This window comes from Furipterus horrens, unplaced genomic scaffold, assembly GCF_987537825.1.
Source record: "Furipterus horrens unplaced genomic scaffold, mFurHor1.1.pri manual_scaffold_2, whole genome shotgun sequence".
Lineage (NCBI taxonomy): Eukaryota > Metazoa > Chordata > Mammalia > Chiroptera > Furipteridae > Furipterus > Furipterus horrens.
In genome coordinates this window covers 70539164-70561059 of record NW_028327172.1, presented here as the reverse complement: position 1 = coordinate 70561059, position 21896 = coordinate 70539164, and the positions used below count along the sequence as shown (strand labels likewise).

Below are 21896 nucleotides of genomic sequence, written 5' to 3'. Positions count from 1 at the left end.
AATGAGACGCTCTGACATCATTAGGACAAAAAATATTGTATCTCAGATAATCAATTACTTCCTAGTAAAGTATGTTTTTAAAACCGTAATGACAAATCACATTAGTAAATTCCAAAGTTGTAATGACGTAAACAACCAAAATTTCTAGTAACCAAAAAGATTTTATATATTTATAAGACATATAGCTAAGTTACTCATAGAAACTTTAGAAACAAAGACCAGTAGATCATTCCCTTCATGTTAGACAGAATAAAATCCAAATTATCTTAATATTTATTCAGCCTTTAAAGTCTCTTAGAAGAAAACCAAATCTATCACCTCTCTTGGTAACGATTATGTCTAGTAACTCTCAACCAAGAAATTCAAATGCATTTACTTATATTATAGTTTGTAGTCTTATAAAAGAAAATGAAATAAAATCGCCAGGGCACATGGATGAAAATTTCTAACAATTAGAAATAAAAACAATAAGGTAGTTTATTTCTACTTATGAGACATAAATGGAAGTAAAACATTGAATTTCTATGTTTTACTTTAGTTCCTGGATGTTGAGAATTTCTATCTAGGTTGAAGGAAAGCAAACATATAAAAAAATAATTACGGGAGTAGTCATCATAGTTGTAAGCAATTTAACTTGTGTACCTGATATCTTCATCTATAAATCTGGGATAATAATAGTATCTACGTCAAAGGGTAGTGTGGTATAAAGTTTAAAATTCAGACTCAATATTACGTGCTGCCTTGACATCTGATAAAATTGGGAGCACCTCAAAATATCTAAGTTCTTCTCCCCACTCTGTTCATGTGAATAAGGCCCCTTGGCCAAACAACCCTTGTATTCATCAGGACCAGGTAAAATTCCTGTTTATTCTCAGGTAGCAGGTAGCAGTTCCTTACCAGCCCATGAAATTATTCAAACAAGCCAATACAGCTTCCCACAGGAACCACAGGGTATACCAACAAAGCCTCCCTCTTACAGCCCCTAGCTGTTCACTCCTGAGTGCAACCTCAGCATAGCCCTCTGTGGCATGCAGTGTTTTTTTCTCCTGTGAGTCTATATAACTAATGAACTGTTGATCTTATCTGTCCAGTGTCTGGTGTTGTGTTTGGTGACCCCCATGACTTAAAGTTGGGAAGATCTCCTTCACCAATGGGGTGAGCAGGAGGGTAGTGAAAATATTATAATAACTGTAAAGCTCTTTAAACAGTGGTAATTACCTACCACATAGGTATTTGCTATTATTAGAATCATGCAACACTGAGTTCATAAAGTAAAATGTAACTAGGCAAAATGTTTGAACATTATCTAACAAGTTAAAGTAGATTAGATTTAGAAAACTATTAGTTAGCTCACAGTAGTCTGTTAATTCAAAATTTTGCTCTACAGATGATGCCAACAATTTAAAATGGAAAACAAATGCGGGAAAAAAGCCACTTAAGTGAGAAACACATTTACAAAACACAGGTTATAGATACTCTAATGAGTATATGATCAATTTCAATAATTAAAATTTAGATTTAAAATATCATTAAGAATGCAGAAAGTCATCAAAATCATATCTCTTTGCTTTGAAAAGAAAAACAAGTATTTAATATTTAAGCATCCTTTTCTATATAGTAGCATATTTGGATGATTGAAATTTTATTCATGCCTTCATAATTCTTAGACATATAATAATCTACAAATATCTATAAAAAGCAAAAGAAAGTGTATGTTTTCCATTTTTACCTCCCTTCATAATTATTTAGAAAATACCTTTTCTCTCCAACCACACAGTAAGCGTTCTAAACCTAGGTCATATTCTATATACTTTATTGTTCAAAAACCCTAGAAAGTAAATATCAATTATAAAAGTAAATTATTTAATAAAAAAACCATCATATCCTATCAGAAGGTTCTAATTAATAACATCTCCAGATTAATATACAATGTTCAAGTTACAAGTGATTTTACATAAAGGAAAATGCTATAGGTACAGCTATACTATCTTCATTTATTTCCAGATTGTATATATCTACATCTACATCTACATCTACATCTCATGAGTTCTCATGAGCCACCTACACAGACATTATTAGTCTCTTGGCAATTTACCCAGAGCTTTTATGGACAGCTATTAAATCTGAGCTTTTGTTTTTATTTCAATGTGTCTTTAATTTACCATCTTGTTTAATTTACCATCTCATTTGGATTTGCTCTGTGCACTATCCTTCACTTACTTGTTCTACTCTATTATTTCAAAACACAATCAGCCCTTGAATTTTTAGAAATACATGTTAATTGTTAAAATAAACAAAGAAAATGAAGTAGATGGTAAAAATATCCCAGAAATTCCACCACCCAGAAATTAATACTATTAATTTTGGATGTATCTTTCTGTATGTATGTATCTTTTTACTTTTAAAAAAAATGAAAAACTCCACACCTTTAGGGAAAGAAAACCTATTATGGACATTTGTTCTCTTCAATACATAGATCTACATCCATTGTATTTATGTCACATCATTTGTCATCCAATTCCCCCATTAACAGTAACCTCAGAGTGTTAAGCAGTTACTGATACTTTAAAGGTGAGAAATGATTCGACTGAAAATTAACACTATACGGAGAGAAGACTTAGTCAAGAAAGAAAGAAATATAGAAAAGAACAAAAGAAGATTACACAAGATAATGTGTTCTTATTTTCTAGCTCGTAATATACAGCACTGGCACTGACCTTTACTGAAAGCTTGGTAGCAGAGCCAAAAAGCAAAGGTCTGCCTCTTAAGTGGGCATGGATGCAAGAGGGAACAAGGGAGGCAGGTTGCCAGCAGTCTTTCAAGTGACCCATAGACCCCAAATTGCAGGAGCCAGTTTTTTAAAATGGCATAAATTGGTAAGTTTTTGTTTTTAATCTTGTCATTGCTTCCAGTGTTCTAGATAGAATTCTGTTTAAATATACGAAGAATGACCCATCATTTTGCTAGTATTTTTATTCTTTATGAGAATAAAATTACAACCAGAACTAGCCAACCTTTTTTTCTCAGGCATGGGCCTCAATCCTAAGCTTATATCTGAGCTTTTCAAGTTTTCTATTAATGCAAAAATAATAATTACCACTCACTCATTAAGAGAAGAAACTGTATAGCATTTTGAAATACTCAGATGTAAAGTGCTATGTTTTAAAAAACTCTCCTACATTATGTAGCTTAATCAGTCATGCAAAAACTGACAGGAAATATCCTTTTACTTTACTTTTGCCATACTGCTATTTTAGACCATGAAAATGCTTTTAAAAATTTCCTTTTTTATGAGTCTCAAAGTCAAAAGCTGACTGCCCATTGCCATGGAGACAGTTCTATTTAAGGTACTATATTAGTTCTCTCCTCACAGAAGATGGATAGAAAAGTGGTCAGGAGAAAAACATCACTCTCCATGGTTTAGAATTAAGTAACTACATATACTTCTGGGGCAGCTGACACATAAAAGAATACGAGAATGGGGGAAATAATTAAATACAGTCTACCTTTCACGAGTAAGATCAACATAGGCTAAATTTTAATATTAAGCTAGGAGCAATATAAGAAAAATTACCATTACCTCAAAATTAGATGCAACCAAATAGTAAAATAAAATTACTTAAATTTAGTATCTTACATAGAACTGCAACTAACTGAAATAATTTCTCCTCTTCAAAGAGCAATCTTTAATCCCTTTTATTTATCTAAGGATCATGTACAATATGCATTCCTTAGGTTTGTTTTGATTTTCAGGCTTCATGATGTGCTTTTCTGAAACCCCATTTTAACTGTAACTGAAGAGTAAACTACCAGTTAACAGGTAAAAAAGAATATCTATAATTTACACATGTATTTAATCATGTCTAAGAAAAACAAAATGAAACAAGCAAACAAAAAAAACAATGTATCAATTAGTCATAAACCTATCTTTAGGACAAACATTACCATTTCTCCTGTTTAAGAAAAAAAAAAAAAAGTCCTTGAGATGTACAAATTGCCAGTTAGATAAATAGTCACTGGGATGTAAAGTACAAAACAGAGAATATTCAATAAAGTTGTAATAGTTATGTATGGTAACAGATGGGTATTAGAATGATGTCTAATCACTATCTTGTACACCTGAAACTAATAAAATATTCTATGTCAACCATAGTTTAAAGTCTTTTAGACTTCCAGCCAAGATTGAGGCCTAGACAGACATGCTGCGTCTCCCTCCACAACTAAGAAGGAATACAACTACGTCAAAACTGGAGACAACCAGAAGTTCCAGAAAATCGAGCTGCATGTAAGTGCAGCAAACAAAGATATAAAGAAGAAATACTCATCCAAACAGGTAGGAGGGGCAGAGCCCAGGCAGAGGAAGCAGTGTGGTGGCACAGCAGCAGCAGCAGGACAGTAGAAAGCACAGTCACACATTTTAAAAAGTAGAAGGGACACCTGGGAAGCGCTCCCAGCACCAAACCAGACCGCACAGCTCACGGTTCCAGAGCTGGGGAAAATCAAGCCTCATTGCTTCTGACAGTGCAAACCAGTGGGGGTTGGGGCGGCAGAAGAAACTGCCGGACTCTCAGCAGAGTCCGCTTGTTTAAAGGGCCTCCATGGTCCTAAAACATCCACAGATCCACCCACACTGGGAACGATGGCCAGGGCATCAGCTAGAAGGGTCCAGTCCCTTACGGGAAGTGGGAGAAGTGCCTGGAAAATGGGTGAGTGCTGAGCAAGCAGCATTGTTCCCTTTCAGTCGCCTCCTGCACATACAGCACCACAACATGGTGAAAAAGGCCCCCCATACTGATGAACACGTAAGGCTCTGCCCCTTACAATGTAACAGGTGCGACAGCTCTACCTAAGGCACAGAGGCAAACAAACACGGGATCCTGTCAAGATGAGGAGACAGAGAAGTATGGCCCAAAAGAAACAGATAAAGGTTCCAGTGGGAGAACTAAGTGATGAGGAGATAGCCAACCTAACAGACAGAGTTCAAAATATTGGTGATAAAGATGCTCACAGGCTTGACAGATATGCTTAAGTACAGCAAATGCATAAAGGGAAGAAGTGAAGGCTATGCTAAATGAAATGAAGGAAAATCCACACAAAACCAATGGTGAAGGGAAGGAAACCGGGGTTCAAATCAATGATTTGGAACATAAGGAAGAAAAGACAGTCAACCAGTACAGGAGGAAACGAGAGCTGAAAAAAATGAGGAGAGGCTTAGGAACATCTGGGACAGCTTTAAACGTACCAACATCCGAACCATAGGGGTGCCAGAAGGAGAAGAGGAAGAGCAAGAAATGGAAAGCTTATGTGAAAAAATAACGAAAGAAAACTTCCCAAATTTGGCAAAGGAAATAGACATACAAGTTCAGGAAGCACAGAGAGTCCCAAACAAGCTAGACCCAAAGAGGACCACACCAAGACACATCATGGTTAAAATGCCAAAGGTTCAAGATAAAGAGAGAATCTTAAAGTAGCAAGAGAAAAGCAGAGCGTTACCGATGAAGGGGTGCCTATAAGACTATCAGCTGATTCCTCAAAAGAAACTTTTCAAGCAAGAAGGGACTGGCAAGAAGTACTCAATGTGATGAAAAGCAAGGACCTACAACCAAGATTACTCTATCCAGAAAAGCTATCATTTAGAATGGAAGGGCAGATAAAGTGCTTTCCAGACAAGATAAAGCTAAAGGAGCTCATCATCACCAAGCCATTATTATATGAAATGTTAAAGAGACTTACTTAAGAAAAAGAAGATCAAAACTATGCACACTAAAATGACAACAAACTCACGACTATCAACAACTGAATATAAAAAATAAAAACAAAATCCAACTACGCAAACCAGAATAAGAAAAGAATCATAGGTATGGGGATCATTTGGAAGGTTCAGCTGGGAGTGGGGAGGGGGAGAAATGGGGAAATGGTGCAGGAATTAAGAAGCATAATTGTTGGTACAAAACAGGGGAAGTTAAGAATAATATAGGAAAGGGTGAAGCCAAAGAAGTTATATGCATGACCCATGGACATGAACCTAAGGGGGTAGGATTGCTGGAGGGAAGGGAGGTACTGGGTGGAGCGGTGCAAAGGGAAAAAAATAGGACTACTGTTAACAACATAATCGATAAAATATACTTTTTAAAAAGTCTTTTAAAAAGTGGAAAAATAATATGGAAACAAACAAAAAAGTCCAAAAGATAATTTTCTTCTGCATGAAAGCTTAAAACATCAATCTTCCTTGAAGTAAAAATAATCTAAGATAGTAAGACCCATCAGAATCTACCACTGTTAGTACTAAGACGCTTATTTTTATGTAAACTAGCAATTCCAAGAGAAATTTTCACTTGCTTTCAGTCATAAACAAGCTTTCAAAGTTCAACTCTTTTTTTTTTTCTTAAGCTAAAGTTTAGAATCTAGCAACAATAAAATGACATATTTTTCTTAAGGTTATAGCATATTATACCTAATGGTCCAAATTTATAATTATGGTTTTTTTAAATTATTTATTTATTTTTAGAGAGAGGGAAAAGGAGAAAGACAGGGAGAGAAACATCACTGTATGGTTGCCTCTCACTTGCGCCCCCAACTGGGGACCTGATGTGCAACCTGGTCATGTGCCCTGACTTGGAATCGAACCAGTGACACTTGGCTCGCAGGCCAACACTCAATCCACTGAGCCACAGCACTCAGGGCCTTATAATTATGTTTTTAAAACAGGCTAAAGGAATGTTGAATCACCCTGATTCTAGAGCTGGTACTGCCAATATTATCAGTATTAATTTAATTTGAAACAATTTTCTCTTGTCACCATACTGCTCAAACAACTGACAGTGCATACTGAAAATAAATTGGATATATACAATTTTGACTTGTAGAAGCATTTGGCCAATAATCCTAGAGCAGTGGTTCTCAATCCTTAGAGGGCATCAGGATCACTTGAGTCCTTGTTAAATACAGATTGATGGGCCCCACCTCCAGAATTTCTAACTCAGCAGGTCTGGAATAGGCCCCAAATTCTGCATTTCTAACAAACACCCAGGTTTTGCTGATGCTGCTGGTTCCAGGACCACACTTCAAGAACCACTGTCCTAGAAGTTAAACAAGCTTACTAGCCCACAGAATTGTTATTCTCTTTTTAAAAATTACTTCAATCTTTTCAAAAATGAACCATTTAAAATAAAACAATAATTCCAGTCTGTGGGGGAACAAAGAGTCAAGTTGCAAACAGTCAAGCAAAACCAAGTTAATTCCTAAAAATTGCTATTCAGTGATTGGATAACTGCTGAGTTACAATGACGTTCAAGAAAATAAACCCCTACCAGCGTCAATTCTTTGTGTCCTCTGTGAATTCAACTGGCCTCGAAAAGGAAATATCTACTATAAAATTATGAGGAGGAATTTAGTTTTTTCATGTCAATTTTTCTTAGAAGTAACTGTAAAGCAATTACTCACTACATACATTCCAGAAAAGGTATGTATCAAGTTTCTGTGAGTCTAATCTAACTTTCCAACTGACTTACATCTTTATTTTAGAAACCCTGTATCTTGAATTGAGTGATCTACAACTGACAACAGAATTTATCTTGAACTGATCGATCTACAACAATGGAAAAACATTGTATTACACTTTAGTTTTCAAGTGCTAAACAATTCTGTCAAATAGTTAATTACCCATGAACACAAAAATGCACTAAAATGACTCTAAGGATGGAATAAAAGGAAATGACTTTGTATAATAACAAGGCACTCCTGTCCTCTTTTATGGTCATGAAATGAATACCTGCCACAGAAAAGGCAATGGACAAGTTAGGAGTTCCAGAGGACAAATTACTTCATTTGTATGATATCAGAGTGCCTTTCGTGAATGGTAATGCAGTGTCTTATTAAATGCACACTACCACACAGGTTCAAACTTTAGTGGCACTAACATTAAAGAGGTAAACACCCTGTAGCACACTGATGGCAGGATCCCAAGTTAATTTCTTACTCAGTATTTTTAAAGATTTTTATTTATTTACTCTTAGAGAGAGGGGAAGGGAAGGAGACAGAGAGGGAGAGAAGCGTCACTGTGTGGTTGCCTCTCCTGCTTCCCCAACTGGGGACCTGGTCCACAACCCAGGCATGTGCCTGACTGGGAATCAAACTGGCGACCCTTTGGTTTGTAGGCTGGTACTCAATCCACTGAGCCACATCCACCAGGGCCTTACTTTTATTTTTAAAAATCCAACTGTTTGTATAAATATCTGATGTTAAATGTAGTTATCATAAAGATAATCATTAATGATCAATTCTTTTCACTTGCTATTATGACAAATATGTTCTCTGCAATAGTTTTAATAAAGACCAAGAGTAAAGGATGAAAGGAAAAACACAGATGTCATGTACATGTACTATTTTTAAAAGTTTAATATCAATGTAAATTAAGATATTTTCCATTAATAGTTGCTTATACATTATGGCAATTTATTTTTTAAAACCAAGGGCATCAGATTAGTAATTACTTCATAAAAGAGAACAAGAATAAATAATCCATATCAAGGAATGGATTATATACACTTAATTTTCCCATATAATCATAATATGCAATCATAACAAGAGGCTGTCAAAAAAACACCCTACCAGATCTAGTTTGAATCACACATTATTAAATGCGTAGTTGTCAATCTTCATTTCAATGAAAATTCTGATTGACTGAATAGGATTTGAACCTTGCACATGGCACCAGCTGTGTCACTGCTCTGGGTGTAATTAAATCTCACATATAGGTAACATCATACACTGATGCCTTTACAAATATGCAACCCAGAAAATGGTCCCATATTATATTTACTGATTAAGTGTTCAGTGTGAGATTTTTAAAGTTCATCTCCATAAAAATATTTTGAGTAACTAATGATTTGCCATTTTTATTTTATTTTTAGTATCTTTTATTGATTGCCCTATTACAGTCATCCCAATTTTCTACCTTTACCAACGGGTACCCCCACTCCTTTAGGAAATCCCCACCCCACCTTAGTTCATGTCCATGGGTCATGCATGTAAGTTCTTTGGCTATTCCATTTCCTATACTGTTCTTAATATCCCTGTCTATTTTGGTCCTACCAATTTGTACTTCTTAATCCCTGCACCTTTTCCCCCCTTCTCCCACTTCCCGCTCCCAACAGTATCCCTTCAAAGGAAATTCCATTTTTAAATGACTGACCATCACTTCTGCTCATCAGAGGTGTCTGTTTTCACTGAATTGCCTCCCCTCTTCATACTCAACACCAACATTCATGTATCTCTGCCTTCAGGTATGCCTTACCCTTGACAGCTCCGAAGTACGTGTTTTACTTTATCATGTGACACATTTCTTGAGTGCCACTATGTTTATGTTGGTTGAAGAAGTTAGCTACAGAATTAAGCTTTTAATGGAGTAAGAAAGTGAGTTCAAACTTAAAAATTATTTACTGTAGAAAAACTACTATGCCGGTCTGTAGTAACAAAGAATGTCTATACAATTACCATATATATTATCTTCACTGGAGACCTCAAAAACAGTATGAATAACAGCTCTGAAATCCTAACATGGGGATGCTGACCCACACAAAATATATTCATGTTCTTGAGTAATTAATTTAGCACTATGACATATCAATCAAAACCATTCATATAAATTAGGTTCTGGAAAACACTCAAAATGTAATGTTAATTAAAATCTAAGGCTCTGTAATACATAATGGCACTTCTGAAATCAAGTAAGTTGTGACAATTTCAAAAGAGGTAAAAAGTATTCTGTTTATAGTGCTAAATGATCTCATATATGTGCTTTCAAGTATATTCAATACCTACATATTCAGTTTTACTTTGGATCCATCCAAATTATATGGTATTTATCCAGGTACTATGTAGACAGGTCATTCTAATTAGAAGTTTTTACAAATGACCATCGGCTTTTGATTAATTTTGCACACCAATAAAAGTGCAGTTAGAATGATACAGAAAACCTTTTTAAATAAGTATTACTATCTATATTTTAATAATGAGCAAAACACAATTCAGAAAGGTCACCTAACCTAGGCCTCTGATACCAAATTCATTGCACTTACTTCTGTACCAGGAAGTCAGCAAACTACTGACTGCTGGACAAATCCAACCCACTGCCTCTTTTTGTACTACCTGGGAACTAAGAATGGGTTTTATATTTTTAAGTGATTGAAAAAAATCAGAAGAATAAAAATGACATAAAATTAAAGTTTCAATGTTCATAAATAAAGTTTTATTGGAACAAAGCCACACTCTTTCTTTAATGAATTGGCTATGGCTGGTTTCATGATACAAAGGTAGACATGAGTAGGTGTCACAGAGAAAACTACTTAAGCTGTCCTTTAGGCTTGAGAGCCTAAAGTGATTTACTGTCTAGCTCTTTACAGAAAAAGTTTACCAAAGTGTGTGAGGGGCATAATCTCACCTCTTCGTGAGATCCACATGTATATTGTTACTTAGGCAAAAACCCTGATGTCCTCACTCTGTTTGTGTTCTTTCAGTGCCTAATAGGTAGAAGCATTTAATGTTTGTTGAATGAATAAATAAATGAAAGATATTCATGTAGTGTGTGAGTGGTTGGTTTATATATATTTACAGCCTTTACGGTTCTTGACTACTTGAGAATATGAACGCCATTAAAGGGTACTAGTGTTGAGATATAGAATAGGCATAAAATGGCAGTCTATCTGTTTTTACCAAAAAGAGAACTGTTTCTACATTCTCATTTACCAAAATGCATATTTCCTTCATTTTTAAGGGCATTAAACAGGTCTATTGCATAATCAAAAGAATAGTTATGAGTTCATGCTAATCTTGAGTGTTCAACAATTAATGCACTCTGCCTAAGGAATATTAGAACATACCTTGTAGTTAATAGCTATACAATATAAAACAATATCTTAGAAGATTAACTATATAGCTTATACTCCATTAAAAAATAACACAACACAAATAGTTATTCCATACCCCAACTAAAAAATTCACTAATTTCAAGTAATATAAGAATTTTAACATTATTTGGGGCTTAGTGCTACAGTACCCTTAGCTTAGGTGATTTTGTTTTGTTTTCACTCTTTTTAGTGGAGTAAACCAGCTGGTCTTATTTGTTTTCCTTTATTAATTTATTCCAAAAATTAAGTTACACATGTTAAATTCCTAATTTCATATAAAAAGGAAATATCCTGGGAAGCTAAAATTGATTACTTTTCATTACCTTAAAGACAACAATGGGTAGCAGAAAATACACCGCCTCATTTAAAATGCTGGGCCCAAGCCTTAGGACAAACTGAAGAAGGATGAGCCAGCTTGATGACGGTCCTTGGTTATCCCAACGCCCTGATTATCCCCCGATTTTTATCCCTTTCTTTCAACTCCTACATTAATATTGAATGCAACTGCCTTAACAGTTTTTCTATTAGATACAACAAACAATAACCAAACCTATACTCAGAGTGAATATATTAAATATTTTTTGTCAAAATCATACCATTTTTAGTGCTAAGTATAACAAATTAGGAAAGACAGACTCCTGTGAGTCAGTTGCTTATATTTTAGGATGTATTTTCCCCTGGAAACAATGTTACACCTAGTGGTTAGGTTTCCAGGCTAATTAGTAAATTATAGCCTATTGACTATACCTGTCTTATTAGTAGTACTCTGGCACTTAACTAGATATCTTACTGTGTTTCCGTGGAAAACTCTCAGGAGCTCTAATTTACAAATAGCAGAATGACATCTTCCCACAAGATAAAACCTTTGTAAGATTAGAAACTCTTCTGCAGTTGTATTTATTATAGGGCTGTAAGTAGAGAAAGGCCTGTGGAAGGATACCAGTCCCAGGGGTTCTTTGCTTCCTTTACCATTATGTTTGCCTTAACAGAGGAAACCAAAATGAATGGTGGAAATGAGTATTCATATTATTTATCCTCATAAAAAACTTTCTTACAACAAAAAATTGACCAGAAAGTGAGAATGCTTCTTAGATGTCTAGTCAAGAGACACAATATTTACTTCAAAATGTTTCTGGATAGTGTCTTACGCAACAGATACTATAGTAATATTGAATGAATCAATGCTATTGGATTCATGAATGACTGGTTGGCAAAAAGAGGAAGTCAAAATTTGCTGGGAAATTAGGAAAAGTACATCCTGGGATTAGGAAAGAATGGTCACATAATTAACAACAGCTTTATATAGATAAAAGAGCTAGCTTGAGCAGTCAAAACTGTACAATGAGAACTTCAATTTGTTTCTCAACTGACTTACTATAGATGGAAAATTTTGCATTTCTAATTAAAAATAAAGTAGAAAATATCTGAATTTGAAATCACTTATTAATCTCTCAGATAATCAGGTTATATTGTTTTATTAATTTTACATTTTCTAAGAGTCTTTTGCATGAAAGAAAAACATGTATAATGTAAGGCAATACAGCGTTTATAGCTGTAAAATGAGCCAGGCTTTGAAACTCATGTTTCAAAGTCTGCCACTTATTGGTACTCTGACCTTAAGCAAGTAACTAAAGTTCTCTGAGACCTAGTTTCTTCATAGGTTTATAATGACGAGTAAATGTGATACAGTAATAGAGTTTAAATATTTAGCAAGTCTATGGCACATACGCAGTAGGGAAGCTACTATTGCTGATTTTATAAAATGCATTTCCCAGAGAATTACAGTAACATTCCACAAAATGTAGCTTTAGTTACCCATGAGGTAAATCTAACATATATCTCCATTATTGGCAAACAGAGATTTCATTTCTCCTATTAGTTCCATCTTTGCAATAAAGGAAGATGTAAAAATAAAATATGTATCTAGAAATGATAATATATACTTCCATTACAAGTAGTTATTAACTAGTATTCAAATACGTATTTTATACTTGTTAAGAAATTTCTAGGCCCTAAATCAGCCATTTTTATATTTGGTCATACTTATTCATATACATGCTTAATACATCATTAACAAAACATAAAGTTCAATGCCTGTCATTGCTTATTAGAAGCTTTGAGTAGCAAAATGCAAGGTATTTCAATCCATCATTTAATATCCTGTAATATTCACGAGTGCCTCAGGAGGTAGTCAATATCCTGGCCCATTGACCAATGAATGACTCACTTCTTGGTGGATCTAAAAAGTAACGGCTAGGTAAGGGGTAGTTCAGGCGTGCGAACAATTCTCTGGTTAAGTTACCAAGGGAGTGTCTGCTGGGTAAGGATATCACAGCTGGCTTGGGAGGCTTCCAAAGTAAAGGACTTGGGGAGCAGAGGGGAGGAGGAGGTGGAAGAGGAAATGGCTTAGCCAGAATTCTGTGGGGAAATAAACCTTAGGAGAGGGCTTACAGAGAATCTTGGAAGTTGGAAGGTATGCCCTTAAACTAGTCTGAAACAGCCATCCCTTACAGAACACGAGCAGATTCCAGGGGGTAAAGCGTGTGTCCATATCAAAGCAACAGCCATTTTACACTTCTTAGAAGAACCAACAACTAGGGCCAGTGTGCTGACCCTCGAAGTAGACTAACATTTTTGCTCCCGATTAAAACTCTGTCCAAAATGTGGTCAAAAAATGATCAAAACGATGACAAAATAATTCTTGCTATTGAACTTCTGAAAGCATTCCTTATAAAGAGGAAAAAAAATCTGTAAAGAACAGACGTTATCAGACAGACATATTTTGGAAAATGAGAAAAGTTATATTTTATTAATTATATTGTATCCAATGTAAATATACTGTTTTTATATATAAGTGCAATATATTTTAACATCAAAATCCTATTTTGCTAAAAATAAAATTTCCATTTACTAGATCCCAACTAAGACGCAGCCTTGTAGAGGAATGATATATGTAAATTGTTAATTCTAATTCAATGTGCTAAGTGCAATAAATGCAATATAATTGGATAGCATTGCAGTCCTAGGGATAGAGGGAGAAGGGAAAGTGTTTGATGGTTACAAAAGACTTTCTGGATATGCCACAAGCTTGAAGAATTTATATGTTCTATTCACTGCTGTGAGGAACTCTTGCTCAGTAGTTCTCAAAAATACATCAGTTTTGAAATGCCTTCACACTTCTAAAAAGTATTGAAGACCCTGAAGAGCTTTTGTTTATGTGTGAGTTATAACTGTCAATATTTACTGTATTAGAAATTAAAACTGAGAAAATTTTAAATGTTTGAATCATTTAAAATAATTCCTTACATGTTAAAACATAAGTCACATATTTTTCTAAGAATAAATTTTCCAAAACAAAAACAATGAAGTGACATTTACATTTTTGCAAATCTGTTTAATATAAGATAACCAAATTTCATCTTTGCTTCTGCATTTAGTCTCTTGTAATATGCTTTGATTAAAGTGAGGAAAATATAGATAATATAGTTGAAAAATGGAAAAGATAATTGTGAATACTCTTCTTTAATACCACACCAAAACTTGACAAGTAGAGCTTCTTAAAGGTTAGTTGCAATCTAGAATCTGAAACCCTATCAGTGAACTTAATTTTCTATATTCCTTTATTAAAATTTATTTGTCTGTCTTGTACTTTGAATGGATCTTTTACCTATGTATGATTTTGATAAACATTTTCACAAAAGTGAGTAAAGTGATCCTGAAAATTTAAGAGAAATAACTGACAATATTTATTTCCTGTGATAAAAAAAGTCAAATGGCAAAGATAATGCCCATTGTGTTTAATTGATTGGTTCTTAGCTGAAAAAAGAAAGGCTCTGAGTAGCTATAGCTTTATAAATTGGTCATTCGGAAGATAAGTATGTTAAATTACACAGCTCTTCTAAATGTTGTCAAATTTTGTTATACAACATCAAAATTCATATCCATTAATATCACTTAGGAAGAATGCCATTAAGAAATGGGAAGCTTTCAGGCTAATGAAGGCAGTTACCAATTTTCCAAAATTCTAATATTTCCTTGAAAGTTTGAATTTTTTCACTAGTAATGGATATTGTCAGTGTCTTTTTCTTGGAATTTTAGGATCTTTTTCTTTTTTTTTCTTTTAAGATTTTAGTTATTTACTTTTTAGAGAGAGGGGAGAAAAAGAAGAGAGAGATAAATCAATTGGTTGCCACTCCCACGTCCCCAACTGGGGAACCTGGCCCACGACCCAGGCATGTGCCCTGACTAGGGAATGGAACTGGTGATCTTTTGGTTTGTAGGACAGAGCTCAATCCACTGAGCCATACCAGCCAGGGCAGATCACATTCGTTTTAAAAAAAATTTTAACCGAATACCCGGTTTGTCTGACAGATGTTCTTTTAAATAGAAATGGGGTTAATATTTTTTAAAAAATATAAAATTAACTTTTTTGTATGTGTTGTTCTGTGTTTTAACATATCTGTCTACCTACCTCCATAGCCAGGACACAGCAATTCCATTCCCCCCCACCCCCTAAATCCCCTTATGCTGCCTCTTTCTAGTCAAACCTTTGTCCTACCGCAGCCCCTGGCAAACACTGATCTGATGATCTCTGTCCCTTTAGAGTTGCCTTTTCCAGAATGTCACATATATAGAATCACAGAGGATATAACATCTGGAGACAGGCTTCTTTCAGTGTAATGTCTTTGAGATTCGTACATGTTGCTTTTTATGACTAAGCAGTATTTCACTGTATGGACATACCATGGTTTGTTTTACATTCACCTGTTGAAGGATATTTGGGTTTCCAGTTTGGGGAAATTTTGAATAAAACTGCTATAAACATTTTTTTAATGGGGTTACATTTTTAAAGTGGCTAGTTTAGCTTGTAATTAAACTGCACACATTCTTTACCTAGAGACAACAAGTTTTTTATTCAGAAATGCTTTATATACCCCTCATTTTGTCACAAAGGAGATTTTTAAAAAGGTAAATATTCAAGGGCCAAAATTTTAAAATTTTAAATTCTTATTGCTTTTTAAAAGATATTTTTAAATTTTATTTTTATTGTTTTTCTATTAGTTGTCCGACTTTTCCCCTCATTACTCCCCCCCACCCAGCCCACCCCTTCTCCCACAGTCAGTCCCCACCCCATTGTCCATGTCCATGGGTTATTTACACTAGTTCCTTTACTAAACTCTCCCCCTACTTACCCTAACAGATACTCTTAAATGCATTTTTCCCCCAGTCAATATATGGCAGTGACGAATACAATGATGACTGCTTGTGGCCACTACCCTGACTTACGTACACTAAGGGGCCACTACAGTTTTATCTCCAATGCTGTTGCACACAGTGAAAAGTACAATTAAGTATGACCATAAAAATAGTTTTGAACCCTCAGTCTCCAAAGGGTCTTGGACACCACTAGTATCTGAAGATCATATTAGATAAGTGCTGTTTTATCTGAAGGAATTAACCAAACAACTGTTAAAGAGATAATAAAAATAGCCAGCTAACTCCTCTCCTTTCCTCCCAGTTGTTCTGCAATAATGTGTCAGAGTAGTTAAAATTCATACATCCAACCAATATTACCTGGAGAGTTTTAGGTACCTATAGGCATTCCCCAGATGCTGAAGCTGGAAATGGGGATATTCCCAGGCAACTTGAATACTGCAGGAGACAACTGAAATACTGTTTTATTTATTATAGAAGCAGTAATGAGAATTAAATGGACTTCTTACTAGTTGTATGACAAAGGCCATGCCACTTCAATTTTCTCAGTTTGTGAGAATCAACTGAGATAATGTGAATACACTCTAAAAACTGTGATGGTCCCTTCAAAAGGGAAAAAGAAAGAGATGAAGAAATTGGGGGGCGGGGGACTGAGAGACTTTTACTTCCATAACTCTTCTCCCAAATTAAAATGATTTTTTTTTTTTTTTTTTGCTTTACCCTAGGTTTGCCCCAAATTCTATTAAACACAATCATCCTTAACTCTTAAGTTTTTCCAAACCTAGTACCAATTTCCCTCATCTGCCGAAGTGTCCAAAGGCAATTTTATTGTATAATTTGAAAAACCAAAAGTTACTCACTGGATTACTATTTAAGTGGAGTGGGAGAGGAGTTAGATACAAATACATATATGCAAATTTTAAAATGTTGATCATTCTAACTAAAAGCATTATATATTTGCCTCTTGTTTACAGGCAATAATTAAACACGGCAGAAAAGTGAAGAATAACCAATTTATTCATTTACATATTGAAATATAGTGCCACAACACACAAAGTACTAAGGCATGAGGAAAAAGGAAAAATAAATAGGCTTTTCCTTTCTTATATTTATAGTTGTACTTCATGGTTTACAAAGTATTTTAACATGGATTACTTCTCTCAAGCTATGCAGCTACCTGTAAGGTAAGCAAAAATTATCTACATTTTACAGTGAAAACCAGGCTTCAAAGACCTAAGACCTAATTGTGAGCTACACTAGCAGTTATGTTTTAGCAATTTATTTGGTGGTGGGGGAAATGGGAAGAGTAGCAGAATCCCTTTTACAAATGAAATCTCATATTGAACCTAAAATATGAAATCCAGAAACACACACAACAATTATTTTTATCTGTTTTTGTGACAAAGTAACAACTACCAATAACAATAACTCTGTGTTCTCAAAAGTAAAAATTTAACGTGAGTAGAAATGTACAGAAATGAAATTTTAATTAAAGGCCAGTGCCTTCATAATTAATGAAAATCCTTCTCAACAATGTCATATTAACTAAAATTTTCAAATATATGTACAAAGGTAGCAGAACAAGGTTTAATTCAAGTCCTGTACTAGAATCTTGTAACAAAATATAACTTTTTAAACAATATTAAAATTTGATCCAACTTAAACATTTAATCCCACTCAAGCATTTTTGAACACATGCATTTTAGGGGTCCGTTAAAAAGCTGTTTGAAAACCATGGTAAAATAAACCGCTATCATAAATTCACTGCTTAATCTCTGCTTAGTTCATTTAAGATAAAACGAAGTAAAAAATTGCTTTTGACCATCAAAATTGTGTACATAAGAAACCTGATTAACCAAGGCAGAATACAGTCACTAGTCCACAGCCAAAGCAATTCCATTCTGTTGGCTGAACCATGTAAAACTGCTATTAACTGACAATTTTGACTAGAAAAATGAGGTTCACATAGTTCAATCCAATATTTCCCATTTTATTTTCAGTCTCTTCACTTATAAAACCATCAAAAGTTGTCAAAGTGACTACGTAAGCAAAATGGAAAAGTGCAACAACCAACAAACATACACCACTGAAACTACTAAGTATATTAAGAACTTTTAAATGTTAAATCCTCTAATTTATCGTGCAGAATTTTATTCACTCTAATAGCACAAATTGCTTAATAAAAGTCCATTATAATATGTCACCTTCTATTTATTGGAAGATGAGTGGACTGACAGTTACCTACCTTTCTTAACGCCGTTTGGCACTCCACTTTAAAATTTATATAGTTGTCCCTGGAATTTCTTCAAGTAAATGTATTACACTTCAAAACTCATTAACTTTTCCAAAATAAATACAAGCATTTTCTCTTTTATTAGAAACTTTATTGAATTATTTCATTGATAACAGAACAAGTTAGGCTTCATAGATAGGAGTTATAGATTTGTAGACAGTTTTGTTTTCCTCTGGTTTACCTCTCCATTCTTTTTACTGACCTAAGGTTACCAAATTAGGTATATTCCACATTTTAAGAAGTCTCTTTAGTTTGGAGGACACTGAATCAAAATTATAAGAATAAATGTGATTTTCATAAATACAAATTTCAACTTTTAGATATTGGGTTAAATTAAGTTACTTCATGTGAAGATGAATCCAGTTCCTTTTGAAGACCCCCCCACCCCCACCCCTGCCAAATTCAACACATTGCAACAGATTAGGCCACTTTGAGAAAAAGATATCATGCTACATATCAAGGTGGATCTTCCCCCATCATTAATGAGGATTAGAACAGCAAAGAGTAATCCACACTGGGTGTGCATGAGTTTCATTCTTCCATTATTAACTACACTGAACAAAAATTTAAAATGCTGTGACTCACTTGATTATTACTGAGTACTTAAGTGGAAAACAGGATAAATTCAGAGAATCACATTTTTGAAAACTGTAGATGAATTTTACTTAGTTATATCAACAAGAAAACCATCTATTAGAAATAAACTCTTACATGCTATTTTTAGGATGAAGAATTTAAAATGCTAAACACTTGATATTTTTTAAAAGCATTTAAGACTAATAATACTCTTAACAAGCTACAAATGTTGCCAAGTCATGTCATAACTGGCTCAAACAATTCCATTTCCATCTACAGCTATTTCATGCAAGTGCATGAATCAATATCAAATATCCATTGGAGTTACTAAAAACTGGAATATTGGCAGAGGTATGCATAGCAATTATAAATATGAAAATGGTAAATATCCATTTTCCATATACCTCTTTCTTTAGTAATGCTTAAAAACATGGATGTTCTTTCTGAGTAAATAGGTTCTTAAAAGCTAAGACAAAGATACAAAGAATGCTAGCAGAGTATGATGGATCCATAGCCATGGTTCTCTCAAAAGAAAAATAAAAGGAAATAGATTTTGAAGCCTAATATCACCTCCAAACATTTAATTAGCTTACCAATATGCCAGTCATTAAAAAAATCAAAATCAATATAGCTCTTTTTTCCTGATTCAGTTAAAAAAAAATAACTAGCTGTTATTTTAACCAGGCTTGAGTTTAAACAAACATGTAACAACACTTTCTCATGTTAAAGACATAACCTATCACTTTTAAAGTTAGGAAATAATAACCATTTTTTAAAAAGCTTAGTTCAGATGCCTCTGGCCCTGAAGTGAAAGAGTTAACATTCAACTAAGCTGATCTGCACTTCTGATCCATTACATTTCTCACAAGCTGCCCTACAATGAGCTGAACAAGTATCAACTGTAACTTGATTCCAGAGTTTATGGAAAAAAATAACTGCACATACTCAACATGAACATTTAATACAAATCTGTTTCAAGAAAAACATTCCCAATAAACACAATTTAAGGCATATTTAACTGTTTGATTAACATCAAATCTGTAGTCCCTTTGCTTTCTTCTTGCTCTCGAATAAAATAGAAAAAAAAAAAAAAAAGCAGCAGCCCTACTGCAGGGAAAAAAGGCTTGAAAAACAACTTTGATTGGCACTTGGCCTGACCCACAGGGGAAGAAAAACAGTTTTTGGACAAAGAGCGCAAATATTTGAGCTTGCTTACTTACATGCTTTCTTTCTTCCTTAATAAATAAAGAACAATCCCAGCTGAACTGTATTTAGAGAAATTGACTAAAAACGGTGCCCTATTCATCTTAACCTTCCAGTCCCGACGCATTTGCACAGCTCAGCAATTTTAATTCATTTGTACTGGACAAACAGAAACACCTGAACTAATGTTTCCACTTAATGTAATGCAAAAATAAGAGTTTGGAAAAGAATGAATTGATTATAATAATACCCAGTGGCCAGTGTTAAAGTCTTATTAAAAGCTTTTCTCGGTCTAAAGCGACAACTTCCCTCCCCCCAACACCCCCCTACCCGTGTTAACGGAGCCATTAAGCCAAGTAAGCTAAACAATACTGGAGTAAACTTTCTATCAGTTACACTCTGGGAAGCAATAGGCTGATGGTGCGTCTGATTTTTCTGGACAAACGCGAGGTGGGGGGTACTAAAAAGGGATAACTCACGTCTACCTCAGTCTCCTCCTCCCCCAACCCCAACCTGAGGAACTGGAAGGTCGAATAGCACTTCCCATAGGCATAAAGTTCAAGCTGCTTTACCAGTTCCCTTCACGACTGAGCTATAGACATAAGACGACCATCAGAAGAATGTAAAAAGGGGGTGTTAGGGGAAAGCGCGCAAGGAAGGTAGAAGCACCAAGTAAACAAAAACACCCGCAAGAGACGGCCACAGCGAAGAGGGAGCCAGGTTCCTCAAGACCAGACCAGGCTGTTCTGATTTCGCACCGACCTCCGCTAACAGCACCAGGAGAGGGATCGAACAGGTCCTGCGTTCTCCCCTTACAAAAAATAAACCGCCGACCCCTCGGGACTAGCGTCTGTCCCCGCGGAGATAAAAGCAGCAGCAGTCTTAACCCTCCCCCCTCAACCCACGCCCCCCTTTTCGGTCTCGACGCAGGCAAGGTGCCCCGGGATCCCTTTGAGCCTCGCCCCAAGAGTGTGCCTGGGGGCCAAGCAGCTCGAACCCTGGCGGACTGGAAGCGCCCCTCTCTAGCCGGACCTCAGGCCGAGCCCGTACCTTCCGCAACACTTTCCGGCAGTTGGTACAGAGCAGGTAGTTGGCTGCGGCCGACGGGCTGCTACCGCCCCGGTTCATCCTGGCTGCGGGCACCGAGGGCGGGCGGCGGGCCGGGCCGGGGCTGTAACTGCTGCCTCCCGCGCTGATGCGGAGCCGGACCGTCCCCGCGCCGCCGGTCGCGCTTCAGGCTCAGCCTCCTCCGGCGGGATATCGGGATAGGAGGCGATGACCTGAGTGCAAGCGGAGCTGTCCCAGGCGACTACCGCGGCGGCTGCCGAAGCGACGGCGGAGACGGCGGCGGCTGCTCCTCACCGTCCCGTTGTTCTACCAGCCTCCATCCTCCAGACCCCCGCCCCCGCCTGGCTAGGACGAGCAGCCGCCACCGCTGCCTCCGCCGCCGCCGCCGCAGAGCCTCAGTGCGGCTCCGCCCCCGCCTCCCCACCACCTTCACTACCTCCACACTCGGTACCGCCCCCTCCCGCCAATCGGACAGCTCCGGCCACGCCCCCGGGCTCTAGCCCGCTACCAATAAGCAACTAGAGCTAGGTTGGGCGCTGCGCCGGCCAATCACAGAGGTCGAGAACGCCTTGAATCTCTGGGCAAGTTAAGTTTATCTCGGAGGCTCGGAACTAAAGGGAGATGGCGGGTTAGTT

At 36.0% G+C, this 21896-nt stretch overlaps 1 protein-coding gene across 1 annotated transcript in view; it reads right to left on the bottom strand.

Annotated features, from left to right (window-relative positions):
* The window catches only part of SESN3 (sestrin 3), a 67440-nt gene extending 45806 nt beyond the window's left edge, over positions 1-21634 (bottom strand). The window contains exon 1 of the mRNA XM_090267839.1: positions 21244-21634. Coding sequence (XP_090123965.1) covers positions 21244-21321 — 78 coding nt within the window. The 5' untranslated portion in view covers positions 21322-21634. The remainder of the gene's footprint in view (positions 1-21243) is intronic.
* Positions 21635-21896: the final 262 nt, after the last annotated feature.